The sequence below is a fragment of the Euprymna scolopes genome, chromosome 2 (genome assembly GCF_053919585.1).
Source record: "Euprymna scolopes isolate OS-2025 chromosome 2, ASM5391958v1, whole genome shotgun sequence".
NCBI lineage: Eukaryota > Metazoa > Mollusca > Cephalopoda > Sepiida > Sepiolidae > Euprymna > Euprymna scolopes.
In genome coordinates this window covers 27768782-27785334 of record NC_136483.1, presented here as the reverse complement: position 1 = coordinate 27785334, position 16553 = coordinate 27768782, and the positions used below count along the sequence as shown (strand labels likewise).

The 16553-nt window shown below is 31.9% G+C and overlaps 1 protein-coding gene across 1 annotated transcript in view; it reads left to right on the top strand.

The window, feature by feature from the left end:
* Positions 1–16553, top strand: part of LOC145290240 (WD repeat-containing protein 70-like) — a 79226-nt gene that overhangs the window by 28371 nt on the left and 34302 nt on the right. Inside the window, exons 7-10 of the mRNA XM_080136470.1 lie at positions 1686–1839; positions 5012–5088; positions 8058–8235; positions 11064–11163. Of these exons, the coding sequence (XP_079992596.1) occupies positions 1686–1839; positions 5012–5088; positions 8058–8235; positions 11064–11163 (509 nt within the window). The remainder of the gene's footprint in view (positions 1–1685; positions 1840–5011; positions 5089–8057; positions 8236–11063; positions 11164–16553) is intronic.

The following is a 16553-nucleotide window of genomic DNA, read 5'->3' as shown; positions in this document are numbered from 1 at the left end:
AGAGTTTATTGTTTGAATGTGAATAAATGTTTAGAAAAATAATTTCTAAAGTTTTTTATAGATGAAAGCCATTCACCAAAATTGATCTAGTGAAATGTTAATAATACTAATAAGTAAAACATTAATTGTACGTTAAAACAAATAATCAGTATTTTGGTATTTTTGCACTTAGCACACTGGATTTCCGTGATGTTGAGGTGAGCTGAACTAATATAAAATCATCGGAATATGCTAAATGCTGATCAAATTTAAAAATGCTCGGAAACAAAAAATAACATTTATCAGATACTAATTACAATGAAAAAGAAATAGAAATACCATTAAAAAAAATGACAATCACCTACCGTAAGTTTCATAGGTAAATATTTTTTGTTTAAATCATTAGGAAGAGACTTCTTTTTTTTTTTTTTTTTAAGAGAATTTTTTTAAAAGTTGGATTTTTTTTTTTAAGCTTTTAATATTTATTTTTAGAAAAACTTGAATTTTTTTTTTTTAATTGTAAGAAAACTTGACATTTTTTTTTTTTTTTTTGTAGGTGGAAGGCGGTTAGAATGATTAAATTTGTGCATGATTAAAAACTACTTTTTTTTCTTCAAATTTTTTAAAAGTTGTTGTGTTTATCACTTTATAATTGACTGATCAACTTGATCCAGGCTCAACATATTCTGGTGGTTTAAATTAGTTCCCAGTTGAGCACAAGCCAACATCATGGAAATCTGATGCACTAATAGAAAGTACCAAAATGCTACTTTTTCTTTCCTTTTTTCTTTTTCTTTCCTTTTATTCTATTCTTTTTTTTTATTATTTTAATGTAAAAACAAATTGTTAATTTGTTGCATGTCTTGAAAAGTAAATCATTTGTAAAAACAGCTTTAAACAACTTGTTATACGGTCATGGAAGTAGGAAATAGGGAAGGAATTTCAAAGTCTAACAGTTCAAGGAAAGAAACTATTAGAATACAAGATTTTCCAGCATTTAGGGATTTCTACGCTAAGAGGTGGGATTTTGTTGCTTGTCAGGTTAGGCGGGAGTATTTATGTTGAGAGGGGGATATGCTATGAATTTGTCGGAGCACATTTCATTAAAGTACTTGTAAAACAGGCACAGGGATGCAACAGGGGTTGGAACTTGGTTAATAGTGTGGGAGCCATTTGATTGGAGACTCTATTTTGAACTCTGCCTAAGAGGGACAGACTAGTGATAGATAGATTACATATTAGGGAATCTTTGTCAGCTTGTGTGAATTTTGACAAGGGTCATACTGAGTACATGATAAACCAAATCTGCAAAGCAGAATCATTCTCAGCGTTGAGTCAAGGATGCCTGACATGCAAAGTTAAAGATAAATGATGTAGACAAAACAGAATGAGATGACAAACGATGTTATGTTTTTCGAGCTGAGAGAAACAAAGGTTTTCAAATCAGTCTATCTGTGAAAGCCGTGTGTACTGTGATATCTCTGTTTGCGCATCACTCATTTTAGTTAAAAACTAAATAATTATCTAACATTAATCTCTCTCTCCTGAGTAAATTCTCTCCAAAATAATAAAACCTTGAAGAAAACTCAGCAAACATCTCCTTTGTGTCTTTCTCTATGAAAAGTGGAAAACCTGTAAGAAACTTTCCTTTTTTATGGCAATGTGATATTAGTAAAAAATTATCATTTTGTATCTTATATTTGCAGCCATCAAATCCGTAATATTCAGTATAGCACCACAGGAGATGTGATTCTGGTAATTGCTGGGAATGCTCAGGCCAAAGTTCTTGACAGAGACGGTTTTGAGAAAATAGAATGTGTCAAAGGTGATCAATACATTGCTGACATGGCATTTACAAAGGTAAATGTTTTTTTTTATTTTTAACGAGCCAAGCTTGCTCTTTTTAATTGTCTTTCTACAAGAAAGAAACATTAAACAGAAGGTTGATTTCTTTTTTTTAATAAAATCTGGTTCCCTACAAATTGACATTGTGGATTTAAACTAGCAATGATATTCACTCATGAATGATGGAACTTCAAGCAATAAGCAATAAACCCATCTTACCTCTGAAAGGAGATTTTTATGCCTGGTAGGATACTCTTTTGAGACTAAGCAGATACACCACTTTGAGCTGTATGGTTAAAAAATAAATTGGTAACTATTCTGTACTTTCACTTAACAATCTTTGTGGTTAAATTCATCATGATGCCTCCATTCAATCTAGAAAGACAAAGGTTACCCCCTGTAGGGGCAGCTGCGCATGTAATTGTGAGGCAAGAGTTGCATAATCTCCAACCACACCTCTCCTGAATCGGCACTGTTTGTGTCTAGTGGTAAGGAGCAGTCCAGGATGACTGAAAACAATGCTGAGATAAGCAGAGGGCACATACAGCACTGGGGAGTCTGAAATGGTCACCCATTTAGTACTGGCCAGGTTCAACATTGCTTAACTTCGGTGATCCATATAATAAGAAATGGGTGTGAAAATAGGATAATGTCAACATCAGCAATAAAAGTTAACATTGTTAAACGCTTTTCAGTTTTTCAGTCAACATTTATGATCAAATTTGCAAATTAAAAATGTGTGTCAAAATACTAGACAAATCCACAGGTTGAAGAAAACAGATAAGTGCAGTTTTTTTTTTTTTCAGTTTTATTTAATGTGTCCACTTGATTAGTTGTAGGAAAATCTCCTCAATGAAGATTATGACTTCACAACATATAACAATAAACAACATCACGCATAATCAGTTAAAGAACTTTACAGATTTTTGTATGTAGAAACCGCTTATGAAGATAAAAGCTGCGTCATACATAGCTGTTTGTAGCTGCATTGCTATACTATAGCTGATTGTTGTCAACGAATACATTATTGACAGAACTATCACTAGATGGAGATTTATCAGATTGTTAGCTTTTGTGATGAAATAAATGCTGAAGTTATCTTTTCACTTAGTAGTGGCATACAAAAGTTTGGTGACTCTCGGGACTGACAAAAAAGTTGTTGCAGTTTTTAACTTTCAAATTCAGATGAACATATCTCGGCACAAACAAACATTTATTGATCACAATAAGTACTATCAGAATCAACACGATTTTGCCAACGCAAAACAAATGTATTTATGCCAGTAACTTAAAAATCTTGCGTTCTGGTGGCGATGAAATCGCTGAAGTCGGTTTTGATATTGCTTAGGTTTTTTAAGCATTTCTCACGCCGGAAGTTGTTGAGATGCTTGAAAAAGTGGCAGTCGGTAGATGAGCGGTTTGGAAAGTGTAGTGGATGAGGCAGAGTTTCATAGCCCAAATCATTCAATTCCTGCAGGGTTTATTAACATGCGGTCGGACATTGTCGTAGAGGAGAATTTGACCTTTTCTATTGACTAATGCTGGATGTTGTTGTCGAAGTTTCTGATGCATTTCATCCATTTGTTGACGGTACTTCTCTGCATTCAAAAAAATGTAATGGATGAGACCAATCGCGGACCACCAAACATGACCTTCTTTTGGTGCAACTCTGGCTTTGGGAAGTGTCATGGAGCTTCGTCTGCATCTAACCACTGAGCTGAGTGTTGCCGGTTGTCATAAAGAACCCACTTTTCATAGCAAGTCACAACCCAGTTGAGAAACAGGTCATTCTTGTTACATAAAAGAAGGAAAGATGATACTTCATAACAGCATTTCTTTTGGTTGTTGTTCAATTCATGAGGTTCTAATTTATCAGTTTTTTTTTTGTCTTTTTTTATCTCTCTCAAGTAGTTAGAAATCGTTGTATACGTTACGTCTAAATCAAAAGTAAGTTTTCAAACAGTTGTGTGTGGATTGGCTTTGACTAAGACTCTTTATTGATCGTTGTCAACATCTGATGGCTGACCACTATACTCATCATTTTTAAGACTCTTGTTGCCACCACAAAATTTCTTAAACCACCATAGTGGTGTTCGTTCAGTAGTGGTTCCTGGACGAAACGCTTCTTTAATATCGCAAGCTTTTTCACCAGCTTTTCAGCCTAGCTTGGATTGAAATAAGAAAATTGTGTGAATTTGCTTTTCTTCCATCTTATATTCAACGTTCTGAAAAGAAGACACAATTGTTTTAAAACGATTGTAATTTAAACAATTAGATAGAGTGAAAAAACATTCTTTAAAATGATGTATAAAATAAAGGTATTATAAGGAAAACTTATTTGAAATCAAAATTAAAAATTTTGCAAGAATTTTCTTCTCAACCTAATACAAGTCCTAGTACTAAGAAATATTAACTTAAAACTTCCTAAATTGGGGCTTCATCTCATTAGATGCAGTTTCATGTCATGTCCAGAACATATTCTATTTAACACATAACTAAGATTCTTACAGATATTACTCTTCTAATCTATAGATAGGATTCAAACAGGACAACTCTGAACTAGCATGAGTTTGTATTATTTGTATTATTCACACTGCTGTTCTTATCTTGAATGTTATTCTTACAATGTTTCCTTCGATGTAACCTCTAGCCTTCTTCAGGTATATTTTGTTGAATTTGGGAATCTTTCTATTGAACTCCGGAATCTGTACAAAATTTTGAATGAAACCTTCTATTTATTCCACAGTCATAGTATGCTCTTGTTCCGTCAGTCATGGTTGAATAGAGGTGTAAAGTTATTCACAATTGTATTCTTAGTATTGCCTACACTGAAAATTGAACCTTCAATTTCCAGAAGAATGTTACTTAAAGTAAATTTTATTTAGTACTTTATCCATTATGCGATGGGTTTTTGTAGACATCTCAAAATTCCAAAAGGATGAACCTTTGCAAATTGTGTCTTCACTACTAGATGTTGTTAAAGATCATGCTATTACCTTTCATGAAATCAATTAGGACATTCTATACAATTGAGGAGCTCATAAAATATGAGGCACAATGATAAGGTTGAACAACCCATAAGAAAATAAATTTGTCTCTGGTTGTTGTGTAATAAATAAATTATTAATTTTTCTTATGGATTTAATTCAATTTTTTATTTTTTTTTTTTTTTTCAAATTCTCTCTAGGGTCATGTTGCCATGTTGAATTCTGGTTGCTGGAATCCAAAAGATCGTCAAGAGTTTATGACTTGTGCAAATGATGGGTAAGTTTTTCACTGATTATTGAAGGAGACGAGATATTACTATACAAAAAATTTAAAATGTAAAAAAAAATATGAAATGTTTTATCATTTATGTCTGGAGGACAGGTTCGCCTGCTTAAGTAATTGGCAATCCCATCCTCCATGTTGTAAGAGTAGTTGAAAGAAGCAAATGTTGCATAATGAAAACATGTGGTATGCCATTATACGATAAAATAAAAGCAGAGATAATAAAAGTTCAGTGAGAAGAGATTATGAGTAATGTTACTTGCGTTGTTGTATTTTGATGAGAGGTCGACGGCAAGATCAAGAAAGTGGACTAGATCGGAGTGCATTATCATCACATCTTCACCTGTTGAGAGTTTGAGAGAAAAGAGGATGAAATACATAAAACGCAAGTCAACAAAGCTGTATCGCCCCCTGGTGGAAAGGCATGGTGTTACCAGAGTTGAAGGGCGATAATCGTGTTTACTTTAAGATCCTTCGTTTGCGTCTGTGTATCCGCGTGTGGAGAACTAAGTTCCCATATATGTTATAACATCAAAAACAGCTATACAAAAAATTCCCATATATGTTATAACATCAAAAACAGCTATACAAAAAATTCAAAATGTAGAAAAAAATATGAAATGTTTTATCATTTATATTTTAACATCAAAGCGGTTCTGTGTAAAAAAAAAAAAAATATAAATAAATAAATGTAGAAATAGAAACAAATTATTCTTTAGTTATTTGTTTCTTCATTAATGATTATTCTGGCAGAATTCCAGTCTTTATTTAAATATTAAGTTTATTATATTTAAGTATTTTTAATTTTATCTTTTTGCTGTCCAATAATTTTTTAATGAAAACTTTTATATGGCAAAGTAATTCACAAATGTTTAGTCATTTTTGTTCTCGTCCATAATTCCCCACTATATTGCAAAGTAAAAATAAAGAAAAATCTGTATGATGCACATACCTATCATGGAACGAAAATATCATATTCCAATAATCATATAAATTGATCAAGTATTTTTTTATATACTAAGAAAATCAAGTTTTATGAGAAAGTGAGGTTGAAATTTCTCTCTCCACTACCTTGGCTAAAACAAGGGGACATAACTCAATTCGAACTTCTGAGATGTTTTTTGTTTGTTTTCAGTCTTGTAATGTCTACAATTTACTATTAATCACTTAAAATTGTTAAAAAAAAATGATTTTGTGTATAAAAAAAAAACTGCTTGATTAGTTTACGTGATTTTTTAAATATGATCTTCTCATTTTGTGATTGGTACATACATCATAAAAATGTTTTATGCATTATTGGTTTTTAATATAGTGAGAATTCCGGAATTTTATTAAAGTTTTGGCATTATAGGTAAGCATTTGTTTTGGGACAGTAATCACAAACTCTTATATACTTAGACATTTAAAAGAAAAAAGAAAATTCTTCTTTAGCTTCAAAAGAGTTCAAAAGAGCATTGTGTTTCTAAGTTGACACAAGACATCTCTCTTAACATAGCGTGTAGGAATTTGGACACTTGTGTTGATTAGTGATCTTTTAAACAAGTGCGTTTCATGTAAAAACATTATTACATGCTTATGTGTCATCTCAAAATTAGTATAAATTCAAAGAATTATGAAAAATTTTCCAGTAGATTATGTGTTTCAAGTATTTGAAATAAAAAAAATCAGTCACAATTACTTTCCAATGAAAAATGGTGGTATATATTTATTAAGTCAAAATTATCCATTAGTTATCTCCCCCTGGACCTTGCAAACTCTCCTACATTAATACATACAATAAAACTCTATAAATTGCTAAACTCAATAATTTTTCTTTTTACTTGTAATTATTTTTCTTTTGAATCATTTTTCATAATTGTTGGAATTTATACTAATTTTGACATAACATATAATATATAATAGTGTTTTTACCTGAAATGCATTGGTTTAAAATGATGGTCGACAACTTACGGCCTGCAAAGGTATTTTGACTAGCCTGTGAGCCTGATTACCAATGACTCTATTTTTAACATGAGAGATGAGGCTTTCGAATTCAACAAATGGCCTACTGCTATCTTTCTCTGATCCACCCAACCTAATTTGAATACTATGACTGCAAAGACATTATCAAAATTCAATCACCTCCATTTCTGCATAAAAAGTTTTAAAAAATAAATGTAAAACAAAAACTGAGAGCCGATTTGACCATCTGCCCGGCAAGAGACATTAGGTGTGGACAGCTTTAAAGGAACATTGTTGTCCCAATCGATTTTCTATTTCATTCTTTCAACATTTGCTTACTCCTGTATCTACCCTATGTAATTTGCTGGAATCTTTCAATGGACCATGTTTTTATCTTTTCAATCACAGTTTCAAACATACATGTCATAATTTCATCCATTTTGCTTCACTAATTTCTTTTCACTTTGAAGTATTTTGACATTTCTTAAGAAAAATTAATTTTTTTAGGTGTTTTTTTTTTAATTTTAGATTTTTTTCTTTTTCTGATTTCCCAATGTTTATTTTCATTATAGTTTCAAATATACAGGTTAACCAGAGTCTGCGTAGGTAATTTTCCATAATTTGTCATTAATGGCTTTCATCTGGCCCATGACTCGTTATTATGACACGATCTGGTCCACATGGTTGAATGAGTTGCTGACCCCTGGTTTAAAAGATCATCACACAAGCACCAGAATTTGCTATTGTGTTATAAACAATATTGCAAATAAGGGCAGATATACATTATGCAAATGAATAGAAATAATCATCTGCAATTTACATGCTGATGAGGATGAAAACATAAACTTCAATAAGACTCATAATTCAGCTTCATCTCATGTTACAGAGATGCTCGTGGGAATGAGATAAATTTAAATAAGAATGAAATATTAAAAAGCACATTAAAAATACAACTACACAAAGAATAAATAGATGTTGAAAAAATAAAACTTCTACTTCATACTGTGATTCTGTTCTTTTAGGACCGTTCGTCTTTGGGACATTTGCAATGAATACAGCCAGCGTGTCGTGATAAAAACCAAGAATAAACAAGGACGGAAGACCAATGCAACAGCTTGTACATACTCACGTGATGCACGTTATGTTGCTGCAGCTTGTCAGGATGGATCTATTCAACTATGGGACTGTAACAGGAAATTTGTAAGTATACAAAGAAAAGGAGGAGAAAGGTGGAGGCAATTTGGAAACTCGCATTTTAATTGGTTTGTTTTATAGCATATTAATCGTTTTTTGTTATTTAATACTGGATCAAGGTTTTTTGTTTTTTTTTTTTTTTTGTCTATGTCAGTGTGTACATGTATATATGTTTGTCTTTAATTTGAAAGAGTGACAAGGAGATAATTCAAACATTCTTTAGAAGGTGGTGAAAGTGGAAGATAAATACAAAATCAAGTAAAACTTCTGCGGATGTGTTAAAATTAAATGGATTTATTGAAATTAAACATCAAATAATTAATAAACCAATTTTAATAAATAAAAAGTAGGTAGTTGAAATGAAGTTTAACTGAACAAAATGTAGAAAAAAGATAATTTTGACTTATCTCCCCTTATCTTACTCTTTTAAATTAAAGACAAAAATATTTGCACAACGATGCAGAAGTACCGAATAAAATGACATTGTTCAAATGTTTGTACCATGTTAAAATCGATATCAATTCATTGCAGAAATTTACAAATACAAAATGGTTTGTGTATTTTTCTTGTCTTAAACTATTAGTTTTCTTTGTTAGAAATATTCATTTACTAGCAGGGTGCCCAGCATTGCCCAATCATAAAATATGCTTAAATATGATATTTTGATTAATGCAGATTTCATATTTATTATTATATTGTATTGGACCCAATATAGAGTAATGATTTAAAAAGTTTTTTTTTTTAAATTATGTGCATCACCACCGAGAATCGAAACCAAAATATTTAGCTTATGATTTATTTTTTCTTTCGCCATTAATGCTTGAGTTATGAAGACATGTTTGCTGTAAGGCTAAAAATTAAAACATTAACCACTAGCTACTACATTATGCATGCATATTCGTAATGCCGGCATACAACCTTCACCTGGAAATTTTCATTTTTTATTAATTTGCATGCTTTTGTACCGATTTTCCCGGGCTAAAACCCAAATGTAAAGTTTTGCATGGGTTCGAATACCTTATATATTAAGTTTCATGTCTATAGACCGAAAACTGACAAAGAAGTTGGGTAGGCAAAATTTTTAAAACAAAACTATACATATACATAAATAAAACAAAACTATACATATACATAAATCTATATAAAAAGAGTTTTGTGTTTACTATAACGTTTTTATGCAAATATTGCACAAGTATAAATCATGTAGAATATCTGCATGAATATAATTACACGTAATAGTTAACTAAAGATGATCCTGCCATAAGAAAACCGAAAAAAACTAATAGGGAATTAATTAAAATGAATGTTTAAAAATTATGCAAATTAGCTAGATCTGTTGCCGATGAACGCAGTTCCACAACCCATATATAAGAAAGTTGTATTTTCTTTTTAAATAAATAGAAAAAAGGGTTTTTGATATGAATATGCTTAATCTATCTCCTGTGTAAAAAATACTGTTTTTAACATTTTTATTATTTTTACATATCCACATTCATACTTAATTATTATATGTAACTATTATTATTTTATATCATTTAATGTTGCATTCCAGTATATCTCATAGACTGCTTCAACATACAATGGAGTATTTTGAACATCTAGATAGGGAATTGCAAAACACTTTTGAAGAATTTTTTGTCAGAATTTGTGGCACGTAGACATAGCTTAAATAAAATTATGTACGAGAATTTTATATATAAACCTATTTTTAAAATAGGTATTTTTGTCAAATTTGATAATAACTCTTACTCCTTCCATTTTCATTCTAACACACTTTGTCTATTGTACAGGGTGGAACGATAAAATTGTCGCCCTAAAGAAAACATCACTACAGTTTTATTTTAAAACTTTTATTGAGAAAATCAATTCAGGTAACTTGATTATGTACTAGAGCTGACATCTATTCAATGTAGCCACCTTCAGCCTCAATCACCAGCTTGATACAGGTTCAGAACTGGAAGCCTACATTTTCCACAAGCGCCGGCAGGAGCTCAGCAGATGGCAGTGATCAGGCTGGCTTTGATGTTGTGGGAGGTCATATTGGTGATGTTCTCGGCGTATGACCAAACAAAGTAGTCCAGCGGGTTCAGGTCAGGAGGAGTGAGGCCAGTGAAAGAAGGGTACAAAGTCATAGCACTCCTTCTCAAGCCTAGCCTGGGTCTCTTTGGACTTGTGAGCCGGCGCCAAGTCCTACTGCCACACCCAAGGTCTGCCAACGGTTACCTGATTGCACCAGGTAATCACTACATTCTTCATCCAGATACACTTTGGTGTTGACTTTTAAGCTGACTTTGAAGTTGTGAGGTGGCATGATGTGGCCCTCACTTGAAACCACACCAAAGACCATAACCGTGGATCATCCGATGTGTTGAGCTGTGCCCTCAAATGTTGAACCGTCCAGATTTGCATTTTGAGGATGCTGGCAATGGTCCTGTTGTTATAACTTGGATTTTGGTAGAGAGCATGAGTTGTATAGCGGCACATCTCTGATCTTGCTCGTTGAACATTGTGTCACTTTCAGACATGATAGAAGGCTCATATCGCGCTTGAAATTTGCACATAACTGATCAACTAGTGGATGGTTTGTAACGAAAAAAGAAAATCGGTTTCATCAAATGGAAATGGAATCATGTTGTCTTTTCTAGAGTGACAATTTTATTGTTCCACCCTGTAATAATGTTTCAAGTTAACGACATGATCTGAAAACCTTAGTATGCTAAGTTCGAATCCAGTTCATTCCACAGAAACACTTTCACCAAACCAACACTTGACCTTACGTCTGACCTTTTAAAGAGGAGGTAAATAAAACAATCTCTGCTTCTGTTTCTATATAGATAACCACTTGCATGCTGAACAGAACGGCACATACAATTGGGAGTGATACATCCTCACTTTGCTTCTCATATGATGGCAGAATCCTGGCTTCAAGAGGAGGTGAGTAAACACCTATAATTCAATTACATTTGAGATTATAGGAAGACCAATTTCTTAGAATCTTGCATGGAATTGTTAAGTTGAAAGAGAACTTGGTTTCTCATGAAATCTTGTAATTCTTTCAAAATGTAATGAATACAAATATAATGTAGATATTTTCTTAACTTAAAAACTTAATTTTACAAATATTTGATTATTTTTTTTAAAGCTGAAATCTAAAACATTTAAAGAATGCTTTTACATTAAGAGAAAAAAGTGATTATTGATTTTCTGGTGACGACAAAAGATTCATCAAGCACAAATATTCATTTTGGCAACACTGTTTTTGAAGATAGCTGCTATATCTTTAATTATGTAATAAAACTTTGAATTTTGTTTTTATTTTAATTTACATAATTATAGAATATAGATTGCTATTTTCTTCTGGAAAAACAGAATTTTTCAGAAATGAAAAAAAAAAAACGAATTTACCAAAAATGGAAACAGAATTAAGGAAAAATTGAAACAAAATATTGATGTCACTAAGAATATTGTTATCTCTTTGGGACTGCATAATTTTTAATGAAGAAACTTTGCTCCTTCTCCTCTTCTACCACTATCATCATTATCTAGTATTTAAGATGCGGCAAGTGTCCGGGACACCAGGGTAGACAAAGTAACTTCAACATCAAGCAGAGTGTCATCTACATGTGCAACAATTTGAGCATCAATTGTGCAGACAACACCCTCAATTGCAATCGTTTGTGTAATTTGAAAACAAACAGATTGTGCAGGCAAATAATAATGCAGTTAGCATGAAAATAAAGAATTCAACCTAATCAAAATAAAAATACAGAAAAATCTTTATGATGTACATACTCGTCACTGAACAAAATGTCATATTCCAAAGATCATGTAAATTGACTAAGTAATTTTTTGGGTGTTTTTTAACTAAAAATGAAATGTTATGAGTAGTGTGAGTTTGTGTTTTGATCTGCCATGTTGTTTTTTAAATACGGGTAGACAATTTAATTCAAACTACCGATATCAAAATCAGCCTTGTAATGGATACAATTAACTATTAAAATTGTTAAAAATATTTTAAAAATCGATCTTTTATATATATACTAGCAATCGGTGCCCGGCGTTGCCCAGGTGTTTTGAGGTTAACGCTGAGAAAAAAAAAAAAACGGTCAATTTTTTAAAACTTTGACCCCTATTATGACCTCCTAACATTTATTGTTTAGGGATCAAGTAAAGTTAATAAGTTAGATCCATGTCCAAGGAATCTATATCTAAAATATCACGTGTTTACTGTTTAGATCCAAAATTGTAGGAGGAGTTTGGTAGAGTTCTCAAAGGTCAAATCGTTGAATATTGACCACTTAATCGCCAAATTTCTGTCGAAAACCTATCACATCGATTTTCCCAAATCTCAGTACCCTGTATATCAAATTTCGAATCTCTAGGCTTAAAATTGACAGAGTTTTAGCGTAGGGAAATGCAAACAGACACACAGACACACACAGACACTTATATAATAAACATGTGTGTGGCATCCGTCAGTCGAAACGACTATGGATCAGCAGCGCCGTATTAAGATGTTGTTATAAACATAAACATCATATATATAAGGATAATAGTACGCCATATATATAACAAAAGGCCATTATTTACTCAAGTGAAAGGAAAACCCGGGGGAACTTTACCCAAAAATAAATCTATATTTTTTTGTGTGTAATGATAGTCTTATAAGCGAGTAATTAATAATTCAGCCATCTTGATTCTTAACCAAACAGAAAGTTCAAGTAGGGGGGAGTTCCCTTTTTTTTGATAGCGAGGCCAAATTTCGCGAATTTGGCCCTTTTTTAAAGCAGTTTGGGCTTCAAAATTTCTGTTTGGCCTTTTTCTTCACCGATGAAATCTGAAGACGCAACGGGAATTTTCGGCAAAAAAATGTTGTTACTATGCACATCTATGTAATGAAATACAATTTGTGGCAAAATTTCAGGAAAAACTAATGGATGGTTATCTCGCAATAGTCCGGACAATTCGCTAAATTATCTCGTCAAAACCTTAAATCTCGAATTTTTGTGCATTTTTTTTTTTTTTGGGGTGGGGGGGGCCTATTTTGGCATAATAGTGTCCATTTAATAGTATTATCTTGAAAAAATAAAAAAATAAGGAAAATTACCAAAAAAAAACAAACAAGAACAACAAAAGTGGGCCGTATTTTTAAAAGTTTTATTGCGTTGTTTTTATTTGCTTTTTTTATTTCATCGGTGAAGAAAATGGCCAAACAGATTTTGAAGGCCAAACTGCTTTAAAAAAAGGCCAAATTCGCGAAATTTGGCCTCGCTATAAAAAAAAAAGGGAAATCCCCCTACTTGAACTTTCTGTTTAATTTCGCTTGTAGCGTTGATTTTTTTCTTTTTTCGCTATAAAAAAATAACTACTTGATGATATTACGTGATTTTTTCTGTAGGAAAACTTTATCCCATGACGAGTACGTACAATATATTTTTTTTTTTAAATATTTCCATTTTTTAATGTCAATGGAAAACTGCACAAGTACCCAAACCCGAAATGTAAAGACCACGAGTGAACGCGCGTTTTTTTTTTTTTTAGTTTCATAATGGCGGCCGTGATGTCGGAGGTTCGATTGTTAGATTGTAAGTTAGTTTCGTATTTTTGTAATTTGTAAATCGCAAGTTAGGAAAAAATTAAACCCTTCCAAGATGGACAATAAATAAAGCCATAATATTTTATGGTAAAGTTAAGAGCCTACGAACCATAGTTTTTTAGGAGATGTGATTATTGGATTAACCAATCAGAAATCGTCTGTGGCACACACATCTCTGTTTTTATAGATATACTAGCAATCGATGCCCGGCGTTGCCCAGGTGTTTTGAGGTTAATGCTGAGAAAAAAAAAACGGTCAATTTTTTTAAACTTTTACCCCTATTATGACATCTTAACATTTATTGTTTAGGGATCAAGTAAAGTTAATAAGTTAGATCCATGTCCAAGGAATCTATATCTAATAAATATCACGTGTTTACTGTTTAGACCCAAAATTGTAGGAGCAGTTTGGTAGAGTTCTCAAAGGTCAAATCGTTGAATATTGACCACTTAATCGCCAAATTTCTTAACCAAACAGAAAGTTCAAGTAGGGGGAGTTCCCTTTTTTTTTATAGCGAGGCCAAATTTCGCGAATTTGGCCTTTTTTTAAAGCAGTTTGGCCTTCAAAATTTCTGTTTGGCCTTTTTCTTCACCGATGAAATCTGGAGACGCAATGGGAATTTTCGGCAAAAAAATGTTGTTACTATGCACATCTATGTAATGAAATACAATTTGTGGCAAAATTTCAGGAAAAACTAATGGATGGTTATCTCGCAATAGTCCGGACAATTCGCTAAATTATCTCGTCAAAACCTTAAATCTCGAATTTTTGTGTATTTTTTTTTGGGGGGGGGGCTAATTTGGCATAATAGTGTCCATTTAATAGTATTATCTTGAAAAAATAAAAAAATAAGGAAAATTACCAAAAAAAACAAACAAGAACAACAAAAGTGTGCCGTATTTTTAAAAGTTTTATTGCGTTGTTTTTATTTGCTTTTTTTATTTCATCGGTGAAGAAAATGGCCAAACAGAAATTTTGAAGGCCAAACTGCTTTAAAAAAAGGCCAAATTCGCGAAATTTGGCCTCGCTATAAAAAAAAAAAGGGAAATCCCCCTACTTGAACTTTCTGTTTAATTTCGCTTGTAGCGTTGATTTTTTTTCTTTTTTCGCTTTAAAAAAATAACTACTTGATGAAATTACGTGATTTTTTCTGTAGGAAAACTTTATCCCATGACGAGTACGTACAATATATTTTTTTTTTAAATATTTCCATTTTTTAATGTCAATGGAAAACTGCACCCAAACCCGAAATGTAAAGACCACGAGTGAACACGCGTTTTTTTTTTTTTTAGTTTAGTTTCATAATGGCGGCCGTGATGTCGGAGGTTCGATTGTTAGATTGTAAGTTAGTTTCGTATTTTTGTAATTTGTAAATCGCAAGTTAGGAAAAAATTAAACCCTTCCAAGATGGACAATAAATAAAGCCATAATATTTTATGGTAAAGTTAAGAGCCTACGAACCATAGTTTTTTAGGAGATGTGATTATTGGATTAACCAATCAGAAATCGTCTGTGGCACACACATCTCTGTTTTTATAGATATATATATATATATATATATATATATATATATATATATATATATATATATATATAAAATACTTGATCAATTTATATGATTTTTTGGAATATGGCATTTTCATACCGTGATGGTATGTACATCATAAAGATTTTTCTGTACCTTTTTTGTTCTGTTAGGTTAAATTCTGGACAACAACCAAAAACTGCTTCCTTTTTCCATGGATATAATATTGGTATAAAACTGTTCTGTTTAGAGAATTAATTTTATTAGTTCTGGAATGGGTATTCTTCTAGCATATTTATTACTATATATATAGTGTACTAGCAGTATTACCCGGCCTTGCTTGGAGGTTGCTTTGACGTCTTTTTTATGCTTATTTTGATCTGTATCTTTGGTAATTACAATATTTTCTTTTTTCTTTTTTTTTTTTTTTTTTTTTTTGTAATCCTAAAATTATTTTAGTAAATTTCGGTTATATTGACACCTTACTGATCAACATAGCTCCCACATAGTGGATGCAACATGCCAGCAACAATCCAATTTCTCGGATTTATCCCCTTAGCAGCTATTCTTCCAGCTCAGAACCAACTACTTTGGCGAGTTTTTTTTTGGGGGGGGGGCATGATTTCTTGAGCCGTATGCGAAAGAAACCACAGGATCAACATCGACTATCTATTCGTTGTAAGAATTTATGTGGTTGTCGCTGTATAGTTTTACAATTAATCAACTGTGTCAAAAAATTCCTTATGTTGCTAGGCATACTACTTGTGCTTTGCCTATGTTTTATTAAGCCAACATATAAGAAACCTATGAATCATATTTTCGCTAAATATGTGTGTAGACTTTGCAATTTCTTCAGGATCAGTTGCTTATTTAATGGACGTTCAAAAACAGAAGCATAATTTACTTTTGCACTGCTAAAAAACACATAAATTTTTAAGTCTTATAAAATTTTTTGCAGTTAATGAAAAAAAATTAAGAAATTTACATGCAGAATTTGAACCTACAGACCATGTCATGCAAAAAAAAAACATGCTATCAACTTACCCACAGTAGAATTTTCACAGCCCATTGTTCTATCATTGTTGCTAAGCAATGACATAGAAAAAATGGCTTTACTGATGATAGATAAATTAAAATAACGATTTCAATTATCGATTTTCAGTAATTACTAGGGGTATTCTAAGACAAAAACTTAACTAAAAT